Below are 25169 nucleotides of genomic sequence, written 5' to 3'. Positions count from 1 at the left end.
TCAGCAGGTATGAAGCTGAACCTCTCCACTCATCTCTGCCAGGGAAAGGCGATTAGCCACATCCTGTCTGCAATCTCATTACGCTCAGTCTAGTAGGATCAACAGAACAGTCACACTGCCTCACAGAGACAGAGGATGATCCCAGTCCTCCATTACACCACCCTTTAAAGCCAAATAAGGACAGGGGACCACTGGACCTAGCAGCAATGAAGCCTATAAGGCATGGCCATACAGTAAATGCAGGGGCTTGAGACCGGGCCACTTCGAGAGCCCACTCACACTGGAGTGCCTACGTGCTTAATGAGCATGCTTGAGTGTATGACTACAGCTAGTGGTACATGTTTGTTTGTGTGTTTACAACAGAGTATTTGTGCGTTTTAAGTGGAGTAGCTTTTGTGGTTACATGTCAAGTCAATGTCAGCCTTTAGATTTCACAGTTCACTGAATTCTGTGTCACAGGACTTAAAGGAAGCATGTGCTGTAGCAGAGAACATAGGCATCAGGTCCCTGAGTGAACCACGGGAATGCAAGGTGTCCTCTGTCATAGCACATGCAGGAGCAGTTCGTCATGTGAGCTTTAAAAACCTATCTATCCGTCTTGAAAGGAGTGTCCAATCACAGTACAAGAAAAGAGAGAGAACAGAAGGATGAGGGTTCATAATTTGAGAAAAAGACTTAGACAGAGAGTAGACAGATCAGTGTGGAGGACGGAATGGTGATGGCAGCTGCACTGAGGTCATGAATGGAGATGGTGAGTGGAGACCAACAGTTGGAGCTGCTCAACCCTATACAATCTCTATCAGGTTTAGCCCATGGCTGACTCACTGGAGCTTTCAAACCAACTCCCCAGCCTGCAAACGGCATTTAAATGTTTAAGGTATTTAAAGCTTAACCAGATCAGAATTTGCAGAAACGAGCAATCTCACTGTGCACTGTCTTGATGCCATTGGGTCGGTTTATGTCCACTGACTTTGCAGATGTATCCCTAGGTTAACATTCTTTTTTACTAATTTAAAAAAGAGCAGGTGTGCGAATATAGATGTTTCTAGATGTCGTTATTAAACTGTGCTCTAAAGGAAATATGTTGTGTGGCAATTGTATTTATAATATATAAATAAAATATGAAAACCTTTAAACGTGCCTAAGAGACACCACTTGACCAGCTTCCAAAAAGCCCTGATTGTATGTATGTTTAGGTGCACCAGCTCATCAGTGGTTGCTAAAACCAAGTCTACCATCAACAGACATCAGCAGACATTTGTCATCTTTCCTGCCAGGCCTGCACTGCAGCCACTCCTTGCTCGTCTCATAGGGTATTTTGTGTCTGATCTTCAGTTGTATTGTGGACATTATCGGACTTGGTGAGTAAAGCATTTGGCTAAAAAAAACAAAAAAAACCTTGGTTGCCTTGCCTACATATTAAGGATCATTGTCCTGCTACACTGTCTTAAAACTGGACAACTATGTATACAAATAGATACAGTCACAGTGTTACCGCTACCACTGTCCTTACTTTCTAAATGCATTGTATGAAGCCACTCTGTATGCCAGTCTAACAGAATACAGAGGCCAAATTTGTTAAATTAAAATGGAATACTCAATCTAGCTAAAATGAACAACGCTTTATGCACATCATCCAAAAGGAAGAATCCTTGAATTTAAGCAGAGAAAGGGGAACAATCATTAAGAGATTGTAAGATTGCAATCCCGTTGTCACGGTAGTCTAATTATTTTTATAAGTTCTTATTTTCTGTTCATGATATAAGCTACACATTACATATTAGACAACCAAAAAGAGTGACAGTATGTTTGATTGCCTCAAAACAACTGATCAAAGGTGTCCAAATGTACTGTGAGCATTAGGGTAGCCTAGTTCAACATAATATAATATACAGGCAAATGGAAAATATGCAAGTAGTCCAGAAGCCCGGTTTGACAAGCGTCAGTGCTGCTTGTGTGAAAGGCCAATCAGCTCCAGGCCTGTTTTCTACCTAGGCTACTATCTGACTCTCTGAAAAAAATAATTATGAAGCTGTATTTTAAACAATTGGGACACCATCACATTTCATATACCTTAATGGGGGTCACATTTAATATATCTTAATATCAATTAGGATACATTTAGTCCATTTTTTTAGGGCACTGATTGAAGATGTCATGGATTGAACCAGTGCAGCTCTGTGTTCACTTGGCTGTGTCTGCTCTGTGACTGGAGAGGAGTAGGAGAGGGAGGGGAGAAAGAGCAGCGCAGGCAGCGGCGGGCAAGCCACCAGCCCTGAAACCCAGAAATAAAGCCGAACTTAGCTTGTATACGCAAGAATAATTTACCTTGCTTTACGACATGATAGTTCGCACAGAACAACATACCGTTCCGAGGATTTAGGCGATAAGGCTTGCTCGTCTGTGGACTCTACACGACACGGCTGGAAACTCAGAAGGAAAGAAAACAACAACACTGGAAAAAATACGGGGGTTACACACAACAGTGACAATAAAACAACACTCCCCGACAAGTGGTCTGCCTGGTGCCGAGGGTGAAGTCTGAACAAAATAACAGGAAATATTGGTGAATTGATATTCTGTTTTAATCATTTTAAATGTTTGTTTCAAGATATCGTTTCGGTGTGAACTTTAAACTCAGGAAACAATGAAGACATAGCGAGCAAGAACTCATCAAGTGTCTCGACGCTGCTAGCCATCCCGCTAGCGTTAGCTTGGCTTTCTTGCAGCGAGCGAATGCGAGGTAAAGCTAACGCCCGCTAGTGCGGCCAAGTGAGCTAAGTTAGCTTGTCGGCTAACGTTAGCTGGCTAGCTAAACGCGTTTTTGAGAAACTTTTGGTGTTGTTTCCCCAGAGCCCAAACACTGAAGGAGTACTGTAAGAACAGAGGGGAAGGGCAGGTTCCCTTCTGGACTTTTCCCCCTCTACATATTGTCCTAATATGATGGCTACGGAGGTCAGCAGTGAGGATACGGGCTCGGTCACGACAGGGACAGGGGTGGCAGGCGGAGGAGGCCCGGAGACAGCCCCTTTCCCCTACTATCCCAAGCCGAACAGAGTGCGAGTCCCTGATGTGGGACAAGGACCGGCACCAACCCTCCGCCAACTTTCAAACACCTATCCGGACTCACTTCCCGAAATGAGTATCACCTACCCCATGTCTAGTGGGGATATGACCGGACCAGTGCTTTCCGCAACAGGGAGTGGCGGAGCAGGAGGTGGACATTCAGTTTTCCAAGGAACAAGCTCAGGAACCGTGGGCGGCATTTACTGCTCTCCCACTTCGGAGGGTCCAGCTAGTCGGATTTCACCCACATCAACAGGCCCGGATGGGCCCACTGACTTCCCCCCACTGCCACCACCTCCTCCTCCCCCTCCAGGCGGCGGGGTGCTCGGTGGCACTATGGATGAAAGCGACATGCAGGATGGTCCGGAAATCGAGGAAGAAGAGGTGGTGTTCCCCCTCTCTGCACCGCCCACGAACCAGTAAGTATACTGCCAGTAAAAATGAAGTCTTGTTCATTGACACCTAGAAGTCATTTTTTTCAAGCATCCTGTACTTTTTGTTGGGTCCATTTCCTTCCGGCTATCATACAACTTGACACAGGTCTGAATTTGAATTGTTTACTGCTGCAGGTTCAATAGTGACTTGTGCTACTCACAACTATCATCACTTTTACAGTACATCCCACAGTCATTACTCGGTGCACTGTGGATTTGTATAACCAATAAGCAACACCATTTAACGAGCCCTGTTACCTTCTGTGTATGTTTTTCACATTTACAAACTGTTGTTATACTTGTTGGAAGAATCAAAACTACTATTAGCCCCAGCTAATGGAGATCCCAATAAATCAAATCAAAACTACTCAGATCGAGTTGAATTAGTAGCAGCTACTATGTTGTTAAAACAATCAAAGTGAAGTCAAATTGTTACACCCTAACATCACACTGTGTGCATATTTTTTTGCAATCAAAACCATGAACCTTAAAATGAGAAGTGATGCATTGAGAGTAAGAATGCCAATTTTAAGCATTTTTATTTATTGACTACCACATTATTGATCAAATTTAAAAAAAAGTGTATTGAGTGTACAGAAGTGCATCTTGTATCAACAAAAAGCTGTAGCATACAAGTGCCTGTATCAGGTATAAAAGTGAAATGGTTATGCATTCTCCTTAAATCTTCCTGGTTATTGTTAAATAATATGAGTATATCCACCAAATACGGATTACTTGTGCAGTCTTTTTACCATAAAGAAATCGTCTGATTTGTTTCATGGGGGGGGAGGGAATCAGCAGATTAGTTTTACCATGAAGGGAAAATGAGAGGAAGCAGCTTAAGTGAACTGGTTTAATGAAGAGTTACAGGTGACAAGCGCTTACTTCAGTCTGAGTGAGGTGCGTTTTCTGTTGTATCAAAAACCAGTTGTGTCATACCTGCATCATAGGCTCTGATCTGCTCACAACTTTATGGAGTTCAGCTTGAGTCAAAGTGCTGGGAACACCTGCATTGATAGACTTAGTATTCAGGGGAGGCACAAATCCTGCCCAGGCAACTTTGTTAATCCTGTATATTCTTAATTAATCAAATTTTATTTATGATTAATTAACCAGCAATTTACCCCATTTACATTTGTAATATGGAGTAAGTTATCAATTCTTTTTTGGCTGGCTTGTGGTTGGTGCTGCCCCATAAAACACCTGTTATTATGCCACTGTAATAGTAGGCCAATTATTTTCATTGAAGTATTGTGTTCTATTCTGCTACATGGTAAATAGAGATGGGTATGGAGAACAAATGTACAGTCCTTTGACTTAACGGACATCATGTGTGAGAAATATATTATGTTTGTGGTTTAAGTAACGCAAGCATTACAGAGTAGCCTATATGTTAACCTTTTTTAATTGCAGCATGGAAAATGCATCCTCTGCATAGTATTTTAGAGTTGCATAGCTAATTATGTGCATTTTTTCTTGCCCAATGTCAGCTGGGATCGGCTCCATGACCCCATGACCCTGTAAAGGATAAGCATTTACAGATAATGAATGGGTGGGATACATTTATAGGCATTTTTATGAATTTATCAGGCATGCACTTGTTGTAATAACCTAAATACGGCCCTCCCATTTGTTACAGTCTCATTAGAGAACTGCTGAGCTTTGGTATTTCTGGCCCTCATACTGTAAGATATGGAAGTGTCTGAGCCTGGAGTGTGGAATCAGCTCTTATTTTAGAAGCCATCCTATATATCCCTGTCAAAATACAGAGGAAGGGCAAGGCCAGCATTTCACCAGTCTTGCTTGTACTGGTAATTAACACTAAATGGAATTGACAGCAGTTGATTCCAAGTTCTTACATATAGTACTACTGTGGAAGAAATACTTTTGCCAAGGGAATACAGACTTCTTCATGTTTTTGCACTTGGATTCCAGTTTATCAACTTGCAGGGTTGCCAGCGAGGCAGTGGAACAGTTGTCACTTGTGCATGAATGGCATTGATTTTCTTTGGTCTTGCTTGTTTCACAATGAGAGTCTTGTAGTCAAATATTTATCTGTCACTAACACACATAACTTTACCCGCTGGTGAGAGTCAAAATGAATCTTCTCACTCTTGTCTACTCTGAGATTGCTTACTCAACCCAAGTTGTGCAAGGCACATGCGCAACACAAGCCGTTCCTCTATATTGGGTTTGTGGTTTTGGTGAATTGCTTGTAGTGGTGAATACCCTGGAAAGCTGGACCGCATTTCTTTAGTTTCTGGTTATTATATGCTTGCAATTTCCTTATTGGTGTTGTGAAGTGTATGCTTTTGTCAAAATGAGGCCTACGATGATAAATAGATTCGCAGAAGGATAGTGACAACAAATCTGCTCTTATAATGTGCTACTATATTCTTCTCAATATTCATTATTTCTTTTAAGGCTTCAATTTCCTAGTTTACTTTTATCAGTGACATGGACATGGCAAACATCTGGTAAAAAAAAAAACATTAAGGTCAATAGCAGAATGTATATGTGTGCTCATCATGAGAACCTGCCATTGGCAATATAAGCAAGGCCAGAGCCAGGCTGTCCTAAGAGCTAGGCATACAGCCTTTGTTTGCACTTTTCTTTCATTGTGCCCCTAAAAGCATATGCCAGTGGCAAATCTAACATTGGCAGCAATGGGTGTTACATTCACAGCTCACTACCCTGAATGCTTCTGAATTTCACCCTGTCCCTTCAGCTGTGTAGCTATCTGTGAATGCCTTCTGTAATCGGGCTCTATGACTGATCTTGTATTCCTTTGAGTTATGTTAGCAGCCTGCAAAGTGCATGTTGGAAGAGTGATGGTGGAAAACTTCCACACCGTTGGAAGTGGTCCCACTGTGTGTTGCACAGTGAGTGTGAAAGCTAAACTTGGCACATTTGCAGAGTGCGGCAGAGTGAAAATGTTCGTGAGCTTGAGAGGTAGGCAAACAGCAGCCACATTCATTCACACTTCTGTACAACAGTGTGTCATTCATAAACAATGACCGCAGCAATGTAATAATAATTTCACACTGATGATAGCTTAACAAAGAGGCAAGAGTGAAGACGTCAGGTGGCTCTAACATTGCGCGTTCCTGTTGCAATTAGAAACCTCCGGCCCAGTGCATGAGCTTAAACAAACAGCACGTTGGGAAATGAGTGGTGGATTTTGAGTTTCCACGAAGATTAGCGAGGATTTTGAATCCTAAAGGGTTTCCCCGATGAGGTGGTGGTAGGAGGAAGGAGAAAAAGGGGAAAGGTTGGATTTGAAGATCAGTGGCTTTGTGAAAGAGTTTAGCTGTTGGCTGTGGAAACATATTTGTCACTGACGGTTAATTGAGTACCCACACTACCTAATTGCCCTTTGTGTAGGGAGGCAGAGACAGTGGATTTCTGAAATGGCAGAAGGATCATGTCACATAGCTTAACAAGGTTATTCCCTAATGGAGATTGTTCTCACTAGCCAAAATGTTACAGCACTTTATAACAAAGCATGGTCTTATTAATGGGATTGGATCAGTCATTACACAGTTTTGATGAATGGTGAGCCCAGCAATTAGTATTAAGCCTGTAATTTCCTGCCGTAGATTTTTGAAATGACTGTAATACTCCTCGCTGGAAAGTTACAGAGACTACTGCAGCTTATATGGAACTGTGTAAGCATCTTGTCGCACAACTGCCCCTCAGTCTTCCAGCCCTTATAGCGAAGGATGCACATGCTTTAGGGGTGGTTTACTAGACCCATTGATTGAAATACCAGTCCCATTTTTATTAGTGTAAGCTCTTTGCTGTGCATTGATAAGGCAAATCCTATGGTATCCATGCATTTTCAATGTGTTATGCAATGTCCTGTCATGCCCTTCTAATACCCACACTGCCCTGCCTTTTCTCTCCTACATCCTGTTTTCAAGACTTTTGAGCCACTCATTGTGGCCTTAACAGGATCCTCAGAAGCATTTCAATTGTTTGACAATACCCAGATTTGAATGACTTTTCACATTAGTTAGTTGCTGAATAATAAGTTGGGTAATTTGCATAGAACATTTTACAGTGCCAGGTTAATTTTAAGTACCAGATTACATGCATAAAGGTGTTTCTTTTAACAGTGTTGTCATTGCATTGCTACTGTACATTGTACATTGTATTGTACAAAAAAAAGTGTTGCACATTTCCGTTTTATTGAAATCCTGTGTTTGTCTTGTGGATGTTTGTATAAGTTACTCCACATTAAGTTTGACAAGAAATGATGGCTTAAATTCTGTAGTAGGAGAATGTTCTTAACTGGACGCCCCCGTTTGTAGAAATCAGAAACACAGGAGTAATATTGTATGGGTAGATGACAGTGAAGCCTATTATCATTGATGTAATGATGTTATTTCAAGGAGGCTGATTCACAGCAGGAAAGCCGAGATGTCGGCCTTGGTCCCTGTGTGTCTGGCTGGGCTTTAAAACGATGATGGTTTGCTATCATTCAGGCAGAGCAAGGCTGAAGATGCATGGATGGGCCTTTCCCATCTCTCCATCTGTACATTTTAAGTCTGCCCCTGTGTGCTGCCATTCTCATGCCATCACCATAGGTAACAAGCTGTGGCAGTCCATCATTTGCAAAGCAAAAGAAAACCAATTCACAGCTGCTGTCAGGCCTCCATAGCTTCACCTTTTTCCATTGTGGAAACTTGAGCACACAAATATGAGTAAATGTTTAAGGGATAACAATGTATGTAATAGTTATTTGGCTGGTTGGTTTGTGCGTAAACCCATACAGTGTTTACATTAAAAGCTTGCGTTTGTTCCTTTACTGAAATAATGCTCGGTGTGGGATTGAAACCAGTTTGAAATTTTGAGGGAGGTTTATGTCATTGTGTGTTTAATCTTTAAGCATGGTTAACCAAGTTCAGGTGTAAAGTACTCTCTAAGGCAAGGAAAAGTCTGTGCGTCTGTGTATTTGAATGTTCATGTGCAGCACATCAATGCGTATTCATATGGTTAGATGCCACTCCCTACCCTTGCTGTCCCACTGCTTCAAAAACCAATAGGCAGCATGCTCATGATGCGTGACTTTATGAGAGAGAAAGAGGGGAGGGTAAGAGTAAGAGAAAGTCAGAGCAGGATAAAGTGGGAGCAAAGATGACAGGACTAATTTGCCTCAGTTTCTGAAAGATCAACTTCATCAGAACGGTGTCTAAAGGATAATGGAACCAGACGTGGTACTCCAATTTTCCTCGGATTAGTTAGCACAACTAAATGCAAGTGGGGTGTCAGTCTGCATCTCTGACTCTGTTCATCTTTCCTCCATGGATGTTGCTCATTGACTCTAGTGACTGGAGATGACTGTATCGGGCCAGCAGCAGGGTCACATCATCATGCCTTGTATGGATTTAGAGCTACCTTTGCTCTGCTTTCCACCTCGGAGCTCACAGTTTTTGCCTGGCCAGCAGCAGTACCAGTGGAGTCGGTGCACCTTGTGAAACCCCGGGACATAGGAGAGAGATGCAGCAGAGGGCGAACTCGGCGTAAGTGGGGCATCAAATAACCCTGCAACTCTAACCTCGCCTCCCCAACAATGGGCTGGTAGAGACAGCTGACAACTCCTGTTTGTCAACTGTTTTTATTTTTTTTATTTTAGGATTCCAATTTCATTGTAGTTGTCAAAAATATTGTTTGTTAAAACGGAAAATCAGTGATTATGTGTGTGTGCAGTTTATTCGTTTATTATGCAGGGGACTTACCATAGATATTTTTGTGTCCTTAATGTTTTGCTTGGAAAAGTGTTTACTGGATAGACAAACACTTATAATACAATGGTATACTGTGCCAGTTTTGTCAAATCACATATTTCACAGACCTGACACATGGAAGTAGGGCTGGGCGATATGGTTGAAAACTGTATCACGATATAAGTTTTTCATATCGGTTGATATCGATAATTATTGATATTTTTTATGACCTATTTAAAATAAGGACCAGGGGAAAAATATATTAAATTTAAACATTTTTATTTTAAACTTAACCCTGCTCTGATTATAATCCCCTCAGTTATAAAAGCAGAAATGTCAACACTAGGGTTGGGTACCGAAACTCGGTGCCAATAGGGAACCGGTGCCGACGTAAACGGTAGTAACGAGACCGAATAAGAACGAAAGTTTCGGTGCCTGACTTTACACTACACCTGACAGCATGTAACGTTAGCCTACCTTTAGCTAGCAGCTGGATTAATCACGGTTAAAATGCTGACAGCTAACGTTAAACAGTGTAAAGTGTGACTGTATTTCACTGTGGAGGACTTCAACAGCGGGATGTAACAGTCTGCTCTGCAGCGCAGCAGCTGCCGTTGTCGCAATTCATAGATATACAGTATGTTTATATGGTCGGAATTAAACAACACAGACGGTGCGTTCACTTGCAGCTGCCATTGTCGGAATTAAACAACACAGATTCACTTAAAACTGGTAGCCTCGTGGTGCATTGACATTAATTGTAAAATACCCTTTTCCCATCTGGGGTTCAACAGCAATTTACTGGTGAAATAAGTTGTTATAGTTATTACGTTATTATTAAATCTTTAATTTTGACCATGGCCTTAGCAATAAACAAGTCACTGACTGTTGTTTACTACCGTTATATATTTATTTATTTATTTATTTTTTTAACTTTATTGAAAAGTAAGGTTTAGGCACCGGCACCGTTTTAAAAGTATCGATTTAGCACCGGAATCGGAAAAAAACCCAAACGATACCCAACCCTAGTCAACACAACCATGGAAAACACTCAAATAATTAAAATGTAAACGGGTCTAAAATCACAATGAACACTTAACAATTATCTCTTAACATTAAGGTGCAAAATTAAAGAATAAGTAAGAAATGCTTAATAAAGTGTCATAAAATAGTGCAAAGTATTAGCTAACTATAAGAAACCTGAGAAGGAACTATTTTCTGCAGGTTTAGTGCTAAGTTGGTAACCTGGCTTCTGGACAGTGCTCGGCATGTATGCCTCCGTTATTTCTTTGTAGCGTTTAGTAAGGTGCTGATGCAGAGTACCTCTCCATGGCGCTCTGCTGCTTGTGCCGTGTTGCAGCTGCAGATGTTGTTGGACGTTGATGGCGAATACGGCTGTGCTCGAAAGTGTGAGCGCGGCTAAAGTGGTAAAACAAGTTTATGGTATTACCAGTGTTGGTCTGACAACATTGGTCTGACTACGGTCAGACTTATAAAATCCCCAAAACTGCCATACTGACTTTTCCTGTTTTATCAACGATTTCCTCGCTCGCTGCGGCACTCACTTTCCACTCCACGCCGGCTCTGTTATTGAAGAACTTGAGACAGCGATGTGGCGCAACCAAACATGATACTATTACATGATTGGCTGTTAGAGTGTCACTCCCCACGTTGCTAGGTTGCCAGAGAGCGAGGGCCTTTGTTCATGCAACCAAACTTGATTCACAACCTCTGGTTTCTTCTGATGAAGAAAAACAAGTTATCGAACGTTTTATCGACCGCATTTTCTATTGATATTGATTATGTGTCTATTGCGATACATATTATCGTTTTATCGCCCAGCCCTACATGGAAGACAGCAAAGGTCATATTAAGTGTACACGTATGTGTAACTACATGGTAATGCGTGAGGTCAAGACAACCTAATTGAGTATATTGGCTCTATTGAAAAATGTTAGTGCAGTGTTTACTGGGCATTACATTTGTGTGTAGAAAACATGTACTCAGTACCCCCCCTATAGAAAGACTGCAGCTTCACTGAGCTGCATTGCTAATAGACAGTAATGTTTCATTCATTTTGATACTTATGGGGGCTGACAGTATGTCTGTGGAGATGTTTGAGTTCAGCTGCATCCATCAAGACAGAAGAAGATGAAGAAGAGAGACATGAGCTGGAGCAAAAGAGTTCACAAAAGAGCTTAATGAGAGAGAGACTGACTGAGAGAAAAGGTCTAACTCACTCAAGGCACAGCAATCTGTGTCTGTCCTGTTAGTCTTATTGCCCTTGGAGACAAGGTTCCAGCAAACAGAAAGAAAACTGTGTCAGATTTTTCTAGAATGTGGTAACAATAAAGCTGTACGTAAAGTGAAGGGGCACAAATAGTAGAATCTTTGTTTACCTGAAATCGCCATTAAAACTTTATTTACAGTAGTTTCAAAAATGCATAATGCACAGCTGCTTCAGTAATCCATTAACTAGGGATCGACCGATACTGGCTTTTCAAAGCCGATACAGATAACCGATATTTGGAACCAATATGCATTTACAGTGAAAATGAAAATCTTTCAGTCAAAATTAAGATTTTGGAATGTTACAAACTCCAACACAAAACTTTGTTTGAATGCTTTAAGTAACTATCTAATAAATTAGAATCTTTTAACATAATACACAGTTAAAGGGATACGCCACCGTTTGTTGAAATGGGGCTTATTACGGTCTCCCCTAGCTGTACATAGGTGGGCCAATGCATTTTTTGTGCATGCATTGTTTTAGTCCAGTGCAACACTGGCATCGCCGCCGCTAGTTAGCTTAGCGTAGTGAATGGAATCCTATGTTGCCGGTTAGCATGTTGTGAGTAAAAGTGAGCCAACAAAAGACAAAAAAACAACTTAATTACTTACACTGAGACAAAAAAATGCATTGGCCAATTTCAACAAAGTGGTGGCATATTCCTTTAAAGATAGTCAAATAGTGTTGTGGGCAGGACATTAAGTCAGACTCAGTGGTGAGTGAAACCGAAGCAGAGGGACAAACAGAGCTGTAGCGGAGCCAAAGTAGCGCACTTTTTAGTTAATTAACTTTATCGGTTATCGGGCAAATAAAACACAGATACAGATAATCTGCAAACTGCCAAAAACGGCCCGATAATCGGTCCATCCCTACCATTAACCGAGGCTTATTAAATGGTAAAGTCCTACCAAATATACCCTAGTTATTATTACTTTTTAAAAATAGTTACGCTTGAATGATTTTGGTCAGTAAAGTATGCAGTGTCCTCATTTTGAGCACAAACATTTCCAAAGACTTGGTGTCCTATTCAAACCATAGCTTGTCATTGCTTAAACGTCTGTACTATTTTTAGCAATGATTCCACCTTGGGATGACACACTTTGCCCCAGTGAATTAAAATGTTGAATGATGTTATCCATTTTCTTAATCCATTTATCCATTTAAGTAATTGCGTAATTCCTCCTATGGGGAGTATACAACATGCTTATGCGTGTATTGCTGTCTTTAAGTGCTGTCTAAAACACCCTAATCATGAGTTGGGTACACAATTATGACCCAAGCAATGTGGGCAGCGTATGCTATTTAGCTGAGAGTTTATTTTTATTGCTGTATTAAACATTTCTGTATGCAGCAGCTGTTGCCTATTTAATTAAAACATTAATTACATACATGCATGTTATGCCTTCACATATTAGTCACTGCAGTTACAGCACAAATTAGGCTAGTTGTGTTCCATATAATTTATCTTTAAATAAAACAACCTCATTAAAATTTTCGAAAAAAATATATATACATATTTATCCAACTAAAGTATATACTTTATTCATTATTGGGAATAGTGCTTCTTTCTTTCTCAGGAAAAGTATTATATTCTATTCTGCTAAGTATTCAGTTTGGTCATCTTTGTGTTTCTCAGACAATTGTAGATTGATTCTGTAACTTAAATATCTCATCGTCATTGGAAGAACAAAACTACACTGTTCACTCTGTGTACACCATAGGTTGTTCAATCCAAATCAAAAGCTATAAACTGTGAGAAAACCACAGTGAAGGTTTATTTGGCTCAACACTACAGGCTCCACAAACCGTAGCCTATGTCACTCCTGTCTTGTCAGAGCTTTTGCGATGCAATATTTTTAAGGCATTCAGCCTTAAAATATAGCCAGAAGGATTGTATACACAATAAATCATGCTGCTATGCTTGCTTAAGCCTAAGCCCTATATTTTGGCATATTGCCCAAGCTCTCTAAGCTTGGGCAATTTCAGCAGTGTGCACGCGCAGCAATATTGTTCGTGACCGCATGACACAAGTAGCTGAACTATGCATATAACTTAACGTAGTAACTTGTATGCTCACAGGAACAGCTGAAAGGATTGTCTTTGGCACTTGTCTCATAATGAACTGACTAAATGGGTGTGTTGTGTGAAGTGAGGTTCAGGATGTGGGCTTTGGAGTGGTGAAGGATGGCATTGTTGTTGACTTCCTTTGTCTCACTCACACTCAGCAATTTGAATTTTGGCGTGATGGTGTCATTAACAGGTAGTTAGGTAGGGCTAAAAGAAATTACAACATTACATTACAACTCTTTTTCAGCTCCTTTTTAAACCTATGTGACAAGCACTGCAGTGAAGCCTCTCAAAATGCAACAACACACACATACACACACACGCACACATGAGCCCTGTCTCTGTGCGTAACATAGTTTTTCCTGAATGCCTCTATGACGGGAAGACAGCCAATCATCAGCATTATTAAATCTTGGTAGAGAGATATACTCCTTAGCTATTGAAATTTGGTATTGAACGACGAGGCATTTTTTGATACTCTGGTACTATTGATACAGCAATTGGATATGGAGGCTAGGGCTGCATGATATGAGTAAAATATGTAGTTACGATTATTTTGACCGATATTGCAATATGATGCACGATTATTCTCATTTTCATTGAAAAATATTAAGATTTTAAAAATGAAGTGTGATTTTTCTTTTTTTTGGCGAGGATCTGTACCAAACAACAAAGATTTTTCTTTTAGTCTGTAGGATACGATTTGTAGGCCGGGACGTCTCTGCAGCAACACAATACTTAATTCAGAATGGTTTGACATATATTTTGCCTTTAACAAATATGGCACCCTCCTGAGATTTGGAACCCTCCTCCCCCGCGAACCCTCCCAAACTGGAAAAAATACATAGAGGAGAGAACCAGGACGTCAATGTACTACTCGCTGTTCATGTACTGACATGACAGGACATTCCTCAAGCTGAGCACTAGTAGCACTGTATCCAGTCACCGCTGTCATGGCTTATGCTCAGCTCCTGTTTATCATAACACCCTTTCTGCCTTGTTTTCTCACTCACATGTCACATTGCATGTCATCATGGACAGTGCAATTTAAGAATTTAGTATTATTGCTCATATATAATTTCATATTATTGCTCATATATGAAAAACTGCTGTAAAAGTTTATCTAAATTTCTGTTTCCAAATCTATAAATAGGTGTGTTTTACAGTGCAAAGCATCTAAAGTTTCACAAAATGTAAAATACCAGATTTTGTTCTGACTCTCCCAAAGGTGCAGACAAAGGTGTGTACAGTAAATGAAATCAACCAGTCTGCGTAAATAATGCAGATGACCTCAAGGCACTGTACAACAACAGATCCACATGGTTGGGCTGCAACGCAGAAAACATACTGTACAGCGGTAAAGTAAAAGAAGAACACCATAGCTATAAAATGTGTTTTTCTGGTGCGATTAACAGCAAGCCAAAACAAAAGTACAGCAAAGCAAACCAGTAGGTTTGTTTTGTGCTGAATACTGATAATCAAGACTGGGTTATGCAGTTTGTGCGCCACCTGCTTGATTCAACAACCCATATAAAAGGGTCTGTATGTCACTCTGTGTATATTTCATGCATAGAGTACGAGCGGGATTCAATAATTTAAGGTTCATATTATCACGTGTCTGCCAAAAGCCATAGCTATAACAGGAAACAATATGCTAAGTGACAAACAAATATATTGTCTTTGCCATTTAACAGTATTTTGAAAACTCACCTGTTGCTGAGCTCCACAAAACACCAACAGTGAAGCTCCCTTGCATCCTGCACTGAAATGTTTTGTATTGGTTGCTAGCTTAAATGCACAAGGCAAACAAATATCCTTTTTCATCCACACTTGGAATTCGGGGCTTCGAATTTCTATGGTGGAAAAACAATCCAAATGGAGAGTCTTCTGCTGTAATAGTATTGTTGACTTGTGTACAGAGGTCAGCGAGTCCCCATTCTATCAACTGTGCCTAGTTAAAAACTTCTCCATCATATATCAATGGCAACAATCGGGGAAAAACCGTATTCTATATTTGATGAAATATGTCATTTCTAGGAGCGGATTGTAAGGCCACCAATACTATTAAAGTGCCCATATTATGAAAAGATCACACTTTTTCTGGAATTTGTTATTTTGTGTCTCTGGTGCTTCCACACACAAAAAAAAAAAAACATAATTTGTTTTTTTTGATAGCCCTGCAAACCCTTGGTGTTCTCTCAATGAGCTTCATGAGGTGGTACCTGAAATGGTTTTCACTTCACAGGTGTGCCTTGTCAGGGTTAATTAGTAGAATTTTTCCCCTTATTAATAAAAAAAAAGCAAAGGGTGGCTACTTTGAAGAATCTAAAATATAAGACATGTTTTCAGTTATTTCACACTTTTTTGTTAAGTACATAATTCCATATGTGCTCATTCATAGTTTTGATGCCTTCAGTGAGAATCTACAATGTAAATAGTCATGAAAATAAAAGAAACTCATTGAATGAGAAAGTGTGTCCAAACTTTTGGCCTGTACTGTATCTGAGCCCGTCTCTAGTGCATCCACCTGCGAGGTGCCTGGCATAATGTGTGTAGGATGGCCGATTTACCCTGCCAGTCCTCATTGATAGTGGCATGTGTTTGGCATACTCTGTGTGTAGTACGGCTGATTTAACCCGCCAGTCCTCATTGAGATATATATATATATATATATATATATATATATATATATATATATATATATATATATATATATATATATATATATATATATATATATATATATATATATATATATATATATATATATATATATATATATATATATATATATATATATATATATATATATATATATATATATATATATATATATATATATATATATATATATATATATATATATATATATATATATATATATATATATATATATATATATATATATATATATATATATATATATATATATATATATATATATATATATATATATATATATATATATATATATATATATATATATATATATATATATATATATATATATATATATATATATATATATATATATATATATATATATATATATATATATGCATATATGCATATATGCATATATACAGTGGGGGAAATAAGTATTTGACCCCTTGCTGATTTTGCAGGTTTGCCCACTTACAAAGAATGCAAAAATCTACAATTTTAATCATATGTACATTCTAACAGTGAAAGACAGAATCCCAAAGAAAACTCCAGAAAATCACATCATATGAATTTATTAAAATTGATAACCATCTGATGAGGAAAAACAAGTATTTGACCCCCTGGACAAACGGCATGTTAATATTTTGTAGAAAAGCCATTATTGGCCAGCACAGATGTCAAACGGTTTTTATAGTTGGTGACAAGGTTTGTGCACATTTCGGCAGGGATGTTGGCCCACCCTCCCTGCAGACAGCCTCCAAATCATTCAGGTTCCGAGGTTGTCGCCTGGCAACTCGATTTTTAAGCTCCCTCCAAAGATTTTCAATCGGATTCAGGTCTGAGACTGGCTAGGCCACTCCAGAACCTTGATGTGCTTCTTCTTCAGCCACTCTTTTGTTGCTTTGGCGGTGTGCTTAAGGTCGTTGTCGTGCTGAAACACCCATCCTCGACCCATCTTCAGCTCTCTCACTGAGGGAAGGAGATGTCGGTCCAGAATTCCACGATACATGGCCCCGTCCCATCCTCCCCTCAATACGATGGAGTTGTCCCGTCCCCTTGGCTGAAAAGCACCCCAAAGCATGATGTTGCCACCACCATGCTTGACGGTGGGGATGGTGTTCTTTGGGTTGTACTCGGTGTTCTTTGCCCTCCAAACACGACGAGTTGAGCTGAGGCCAAAAGTTCTATTTTGGTCTCATCTGACCACATCACCTTCTTCCAGGCCTCTTCTGAGTCGTCCAGGTGGTGAATGGCGAACTTCATGCGGGCCTGTACATGTTTCTTCTTGAGCAGGGGGGGACCTTTGCGTGCGCTGCAGGATTTCAATCCATGACACCGTAGTGTGTTACCAACCGTTTCTTTTTGTAACTGTGGTCCCAGCTGCCTTCAGTTGATTCATCAGTTCCCCCCTTTGTGGTTTTGGGATGATTCCTCACTGTTCGCATGATCAGGGACACCCCACGAGGCAAGATCTTGTGTGGAGGCCCAGACCGAGGGAGGTTGGCGGTGGTGCGGTGCTTCTTCCATTTCCTGATAACTGCACCGACAGTTGATCTTTTCTCTCCAAGTTGCTTTCCGATTCTCTTGTAGCCCATCCCAGCCTTGTGCAGATCAACAATCTTGTCCCTGATGTCCGTAGAAAGCTCTTTGGTCTTGCCCATGGTGGTGATGTTGGATGCTGGTTGTTTGGGTGTTGACAGGTGTCTTTTATACAGGTAACGAGGTGAGGCAGGTGTATTTGATGTAGATAATTGGTTCGGATTGGGGCTGTGTCTTAAAGAAAGACTAACTGGCTTGTAGGAGCCAGAATACTTGCTGTTTGTCCAGGGGGTCAAATACTTGTTTTTCCTCATCAGATGGTTATCAATTTTAATAAATTCATATGATGTGATTTTCTGGAATTTTCCTTGGGATTCTGTCTTTCACTGTTAGAATGTACATATGATTAAAATTGTAGATTTTTGCATTCTTTGTAAGTGGGCAAACCTGCAAAATCAGCAAGGGGTCAAATACTTATTTCCCCCACTGTATATATGTGTGTATATATATATATATATATATATATATATATATATATATATATATATATATATATATATATATATATATATATATATATATATATAGCTATTAGCTGGGACAGCCATCAATCAGAGAGCCACGAACTTAGCAGAAAAAAAGAGCTTAAAATGCAACTTGGTTAACTACCAGTTTATAAATGGATTACATTACTAACCCTATTTTTTTATTTTACAATGCAAAAAATGTTTGTCTCAACAATATTGTTTTTTTTAAATGAATTAATTTGTCAAAATTCTTATTGTGGGTTAATCGTTAACATCCCTATTTTAGACATTTGCATTTGGTGCGTGGGAAGACGAGTAATAACAGCTTGCAGAATCAGAATCTAAAAATAGAAATGCACTAAAAGTATTAAAGTGACAGGGTTCATGCAATAACCGTCAGAAATGTCACACCTTACAGTCTTGTAGTTTAAACCTTCCTGTACTAAAGTTAACACACAGATGTTACACTTGGTGTGACTTGGTTGGACTGTGTGGTGGATGGCTCTTTTTTTTTAATAGGACGCATACATTATTTTTGTCTGCAACTTTAAACAGCCCAAAATAAGCTAGCTGATGCTGTTCTTGGACTTGCGTGCCGCATCCTAACCAGCAGCAACAGGCTGTCGGACAGCACAATGCACAGCCTCGGAGTTTATCAGTTTTGAACATTTTGCTGTATTAGCATAGCCCCCTTCTATACAAGTGCATGACTATAGCTGAAGAACTGTCAAGTGGCCTATCTTATAGTCAAAAAACGTAGACTGAGCCACAGTTTTGCTGGAGTTAGGCTTGGTTCCACCATCGTTGATGGTTTCATTGGGCTGCCTAATGCAGACATGCAAACCTGGATGAATTTGAATTGAAAAATCGTGACAATATATAAATGTTCAACAATTACAGCCATAACAACATGTCTACTGTAACTGCTGTGATACCTGAGGCCCAAGGTGACACATAACAAATGTAATCAAAAACACATGGAAATTGTAGTTTGCACATTTGCTTATATATATGTGTGTGTATATATCTATCTATCTATCTCTCTCTATCTCTCTCTATCTCTCTCTCTCTCTCTCTCTCTCTATCTCTCTCTATCTCTCTCTATCTCTCTCTATCTCTCTCTATCTCTCTTTCTCTCTCTTTCTCTCTCTATCTCTCTTTCTCTCTCTATCTCTCTTTCTCTCTCTATCTCTCTCTATCTCTCTCTATCTCTCTATCTCTCTCTCTCTCTATATATAGATATATATATATATATATATATATAGAGAGAGAGAGAGAGATAGAGAGAGATATATAGAGATATATATATATATATGTGTGTGTGTGTATATATATATGTTACCAAGTGTAACATCTGTGTGTTAACTTTAGTACAGGAAGGTTTAAACTACATGTGTTATTTGTGAGTGCTGTTGGTTGTTGATGGGTGCCTGTTTTTATATAGAAAAAGATTTGAATGTTTGTTTGCTCTGTTATTTTGGTGTATGCTATCACAGGGCCCCAGAGTTCCCTATCGAAGCACCACAACGATACCCATGCACTCGCTATTTTGGTTCATGTATTTGCAGCAGTGCAAAGGCGCTTGAAGGTGAATTTAGATTGGAGGTTGTGCTGATTAATAAATGCTTAGCCATTCAAATCACTGTTCTCATCACTCTGAAACAGCTTTGCCAATGACAGTGACACGTGAGTACAACAGCTCAACAAATGTAGAATCAGCCTCTCCACGACATGATGATGATGTCTGGATGGTGCAGAGTTGTTTTTTTGTTTTTTTTTTCTTCTTTACAGTTAATTAGCAGAATGATGATAAAAAATGTTCTGTTAAGCAGTTCATATGATCGTATCAAGCCAATGCTATTTCAATCATAATTCTTATGTATTTCACATTGCAAATTTTTATATCCTATCTAAAAATGTGACTCAGTCGAGTTTGCTTCTTAATGCATTTCAAGAATAAAGGGTTAATAGTTCCTAGTTGTTTTCATGAGTTTTTTTTTTTTTTTTTGGATTTTTACTGGTGATCTAAGGACTGGATCTAAGGAGGGTGTGCCTGTCAAATATACCACACACTCTAAAAATGTCTTGAATCAGTTCTAGTAAGTCAGAAGTGGGTTTTGCCGTTGGTATACAGAGCAGACAGAAAGGAGAGACCCTGGTTACAAACCAGCATCTTCCTGTCCAGCATGATCCATACAGTCTTGTGCCTTGCCAGTCTCCCAGTTGCAGGCCCGACACTAGCTGCTCCCTCTGTTTGGTTGTTTTAGAATGGCTTAAAGCAATGGAAACAGTAAATGGTCCTCGCGCTGTTTTTCATGTATTGTGGCTATTTGAATGTTGAATTAGAATGTTTTTGTAGACGTTGTGGTTTGGGTAATTTGGTTTAGAGACCTCAGGTCTTTCTTGGCCTGGTTTAGGATTAGTGGCAGTAGGAGTTTGTATCACATGTCTTTTATTTGGCTTTTAATGTCATTACAGGGTATAATGGGTCATGTGTACATGTTGGTGGGGGCATAAACCACTTAAATGAAATTATTCTGTAATTAATGAAACCTAGCATGTTTGGCTTGTAGGATGGTGTGCCCAGCTCTGCTTTCTGCCATTCTTATTTTGTTTCATAGACCTTTCCCTCTTCAATGTTCCATTCTCCTCCAGCATTATTTCCCCCAGCTTCCCCAGCTTTTTACGGACTGCTTGGCCCTACTTTCCGACGGCTCTCAATCACCCTCTTCAATTCTCTTATCACCCAAAGCCCCCTCAGAGACACTTAACTCTCCCCTCCTTCTCCAGCGTACTCCATGGTAGCAGACTTCACCAGTTTTCTGTATAAGTAGAGACCTCTACTCACCTAAACCAGATGGGAGCCCTTTAGGGCTCCCATCTGGGAGCCCTAAAAAAAAAAAAAAAAAAGCTACTGCAGCATCTCATTCATCTTTTCACCGCTGGATATTTTTTGCAGTCACTGCCTTCCGCTTCAATAAGCACCAGTGGCCTAAATTTGGAAAAGCGTGTTAATTTTTTACCCCAGCTGGCAAGGCCCAGTAAAGTTCAGCCTCACCTGCTGAAATTTTAACCAGTGTTGTTCCTGAGGCTTCTGTTTAATTCAGAGAGCAGCAAGCCTTTAATGGTGTGCTGAAAACTCAAAAATAAAAGCTTTTGGACTTCCATTTGTTTAAGAATACATAACCTGCTGATTCTGTCTGGGTGGTACTCTTCCTGAAAGAAGTTAGTAAAATTCCTTAGAGCTTCATATCTAATATTGATTTCATTTTCAATTAGTCTATCAACATGTTTTTGATTGTTTGAATGTTTCCCTCACCAAGTTTACAGAACTTTTTGAAATGAAAAGAAGCACTTTGCTCTCAAGGGTAAAGTGGAAATGTAGAACACATGACAGCAGACAACCTGTGCTTGAGATCTCTATTATGATTCAGATTTTGAGATTCAGATTTGTGATTGCCGTCTTAAACAACTTTTATTAATGATTATTTCATGAAACTGGACTGTGAAGAACTCAAAAGAATGTTCTAGGCTATATCATTAGAAATATGTCTGATAAGAGAAGCACTGTGTCCATAAAGTGTTATGTAATCCTCTTGAAGGTATTATGTATTATTAGACTCAATTTTTTTTCTTTTTCTAATTCTGTACAATTAGTTGTAATAGAGTTATTTTTATTTTGATAAATGTAACTTTTAACAGAAATTTCACATAGTGTACCACTAGTGTATTGTAATAAATATTGTTATAGCATGATATGGAATGTTTTGTATAAACATTTTCAGCCATTTTGCCCAGCACTACCTGCCACTAAATTCAACCAATCAAGCAGTTGAATTTATGGTGCATTTACTGCCTAACAGAAATGTGTAATTAGTTGCATCTCAATAATAATCAAATTATTTCTATTTGTCTGTCCCAGGTGGTACCATGGCAAGCTAGACCGAACCATTGCTGAGGAGCGGCTGCGTCAGGCCCGGAACCCTGGCAGCTACCTCATCAGGGAGAGTGACCGCCGGCCCGGTTCCTTTGTCCTGTCTTTCCTCAGTGTGACCAACGTGGTCAACCATTTCAGGTAAGACAGAGTACACGCGACAGGCAGAAATAACTTAATCTCAGTGATAGGCCCAATCTGAATCTACAACAAGAGCATACTTAAATGCCTTAGGGAGAAGGAGGTTTTTGTATTGACACATTCAGGCAGTGCCCTTGTAAATTATTTAGCATGTTTGAAGTAGCTATTTTAAGAGATGTAACCTTACCTAACCTGACTTGACTTGCTGATACATACACACGTGTGTCCAATAAACTATTTTTTATCCATCGCTAAAATTTACTGGGAAGGCAAAACCGTCCCAAACATGGGATTTACATGAAATGGGACAGTAATTTGACGTGCCATTTGTGTTTACCATACCAATTCTAGAAGCCATGTAGAGTTAGCTAACCTGTCTAGCATGGTATTGCTAACATTGTACAACAGAGAGAGCTATGTGGGTGGAATAGTTGGAATAGTTTGGTCCAACATGAACTGTTGCACCTCTATTCTTTATAGAGCCCTTTTTTAGTAGGTGAAATAGAACAAAACATGGCATCTCACACTAAGCAGGCAGCATGCCACCCTAAAGTAGCAGATAAGGATAGGGGAACTACAGAAGTTATTCATTACCTGCTAACCAAAAGGGCAGAGAGCCACAAACACTGCAGTGAAAGATCAACCTCAGAGATGAGCCAATAATGAAAGGAGAATATTTAGGTTGGACAAGTGGTTTCCGGTGCTACGCCATTCCATCGTAGACCACATCAGCTTATTTCTGTTTTATTTCTTTTTTTATTTATTTCTGTCATTAAAACAAACAGCACGTAGACATAATGCATATCAACTTGCACGCTTAGATGTCTGGTGAAACCAATGACTCTGAGTTTATGTGTGTGTATATGTGACGCCGAAAATCTTTGTGTGTGGGTGGACCTGAAGTAAAAGAATAAAGATAACCACACTGTCTAGCAACAATACCTTGGGGTATTTACCAACCTTATAGTCAATAAAACGAAACAGATTAAGCCTTACAATATGTCCTCCCCTTCAAAGGATATGTTATCATCAGTATGAGGGTACATTTATCCTGCAGCTCACACATATGCTGCTCTTTCTGATCAAGGGCAAATAATGTGACATCTTCTTCTTAGTTTTTTTGGCTAATTTAGAGTGACTTACTTGAAGATGGGATGTGATAAAGTGGAAGTATTTATTAATGATCAATAAGCATGCTACTGAGAATAACATTTTGCATTTACAGGTGGCACCCAGGTTTCTGCATTCCCTGTTGTGTATTTAATACTAACTGTAAGTGCTTGAAGACATAATGTGGGCATGTGATGAAAGTCCATCTATCAGTGCATATCTGTCCAGGCCATTGTGCCAATTGTGGTCATTGAAACACCTGTTTTCATCATACTGCCCCTCAATGCATAAGCGCATATTTCTCTCAAATGTTTACTCTCTTCTCTTTCTAAAGCTTTTTTTTTTTAATGCACCTATAAGTAAACTGTAATTTAATGTTATAGTATTTTCCGCTACTACTCTAATGCTCGTGTTTGACTTGTTAGTCCTAATTTTAGTCTTTAGAAAGCAAATAGGTTTGTGCTCTTGAGAAATCGTTGGACATTTCTTTTCTCTCCAGAAAATGCACTTCTCTAATTAAGTAACAATGACATCATCTCCTTCACTCACATCGGTTTAGACTCATGATGTCATTGATGCTGGAAGGAAGGAGCCCTTTTGTAAGGGAATCATGAACATAAGGTTAATTGTGTGACACCTACACTTCAATTGATTCAGTTGATGTCTTTAGATTGTGCACAGATCAAATAAGTAATTGCACAAGTGCATTTATTATAAACCGTCATCAGAGATCCATTCAACTGATGAGCAGAGAATTAGGATTAGTGGCTCTGCAATGGGATATGGTTTGGAGCAGTACTTTTAGCATACCATTGTATTAATTTCTCTGTAGTGATTTTTAGTCCCACAATGCAAATAGCATGTCTCTCTCTGTCTCTCACTGTCTGAGTATTTAAAAATAACTGCGTTGTCTTTTATCATTGTTGTGTTTTCTCTCAACAGGATAATCGCCATGTGTGGGGACTATTACATTGGTGGGCGGCGGTTCTCTTCTCTATCAGACCTGATTGGTTACTACAGCTATGTGTCTTGCCTGCTAAAAGGAGAGAAACTGCTATCGCCAGTGGCACCCCCAGAGGTGAGACTGACTCCATGGCTGGGAGTAAAAAGTAGATACTACATTTTAAATTCTAGCATATTTGAAATTTTGCAGCACTCCCCTGCAATTTTACGCAATTCTAAACTCCTTTAATTGCTTGTGTGACATGACATTACTTGATTTGCTTATTTCCCCCTGTAGTTTTTTTTTTTTTTTTTTTTTTTTTTTTTTTAATAAATATTGCAAAATGCACCTTGTCTAAATAAGATAAGGTACTCCCAGTAGGTAAGGGTGTCTTATTTCAGCTGAAATTGTGCAATATTAAAAATTCTCTTTTTGTTTCATTTTAAAGACCATACATAATGTAAGGGTGGGGCATCTTTTTTTCTGTTGGATGAACCATTACTGTGGTTTGCATCTTTGAAAATAGACCTTTTTATAGCTTTATAGTAGCATTTCAGAAATGGATCACCCTGACTTAGTGAATTTGTCTCTTATGCTGTTTGTAATAGCAAAGGAAAGAATTTTCCCCAGAGATCTAGCAAAACTAAATTCAGAACTTTTTAAACATGTCAAATGCGTGCAAAAACTGTGAGAATCAACAGTAAGGTATGCGAAACGAAACCTAA

The 25169-nt window shown here is 39.3% G+C and overlaps 1 protein-coding gene across 2 annotated transcripts in view; it reads left to right on the top strand.

The window, feature by feature from the left end:
• Nucleotides 1–2167: 2167 nt before the first annotated feature.
• Nucleotides 2168–25169, top strand: part of rasa1a (RAS p21 protein activator (GTPase activating protein) 1a) — a 33538-nt gene continuing 10536 nt past the window's right edge. Inside the window, exons 1-4 of one of the 2 annotated variants that reach the window (XM_028577367.1) lie at nucleotides 2168–2566; nucleotides 2854–3485; nucleotides 22239–22391; nucleotides 24444–24579. In XM_028577367.1, the coding sequence (XP_028433168.1) occupies nucleotides 2941–3485; nucleotides 22239–22391; nucleotides 24444–24579 (834 nt within the window). In that variant the 5' untranslated portion in view covers nucleotides 2168–2566; nucleotides 2854–2940. Of the gene's footprint in view, nucleotides 2744–2853; nucleotides 3486–22238; nucleotides 22392–24443; nucleotides 24580–25169 lie in introns of both variants that reach the window. The other variant, XM_028577366.1, reaches the window with a different exon arrangement.

This window comes from Perca flavescens, chromosome 5 (genome assembly GCF_004354835.1).
Source record: "Perca flavescens isolate YP-PL-M2 chromosome 5, PFLA_1.0, whole genome shotgun sequence".
Classification (NCBI taxonomy): Eukaryota; Metazoa; Chordata; class Actinopteri; order Perciformes; family Percidae; genus Perca; species Perca flavescens.
The sequence above is the reverse complement of the archived record's forward strand: the minus strand, read 5'-3'. Positions and strand labels throughout refer to the sequence as shown.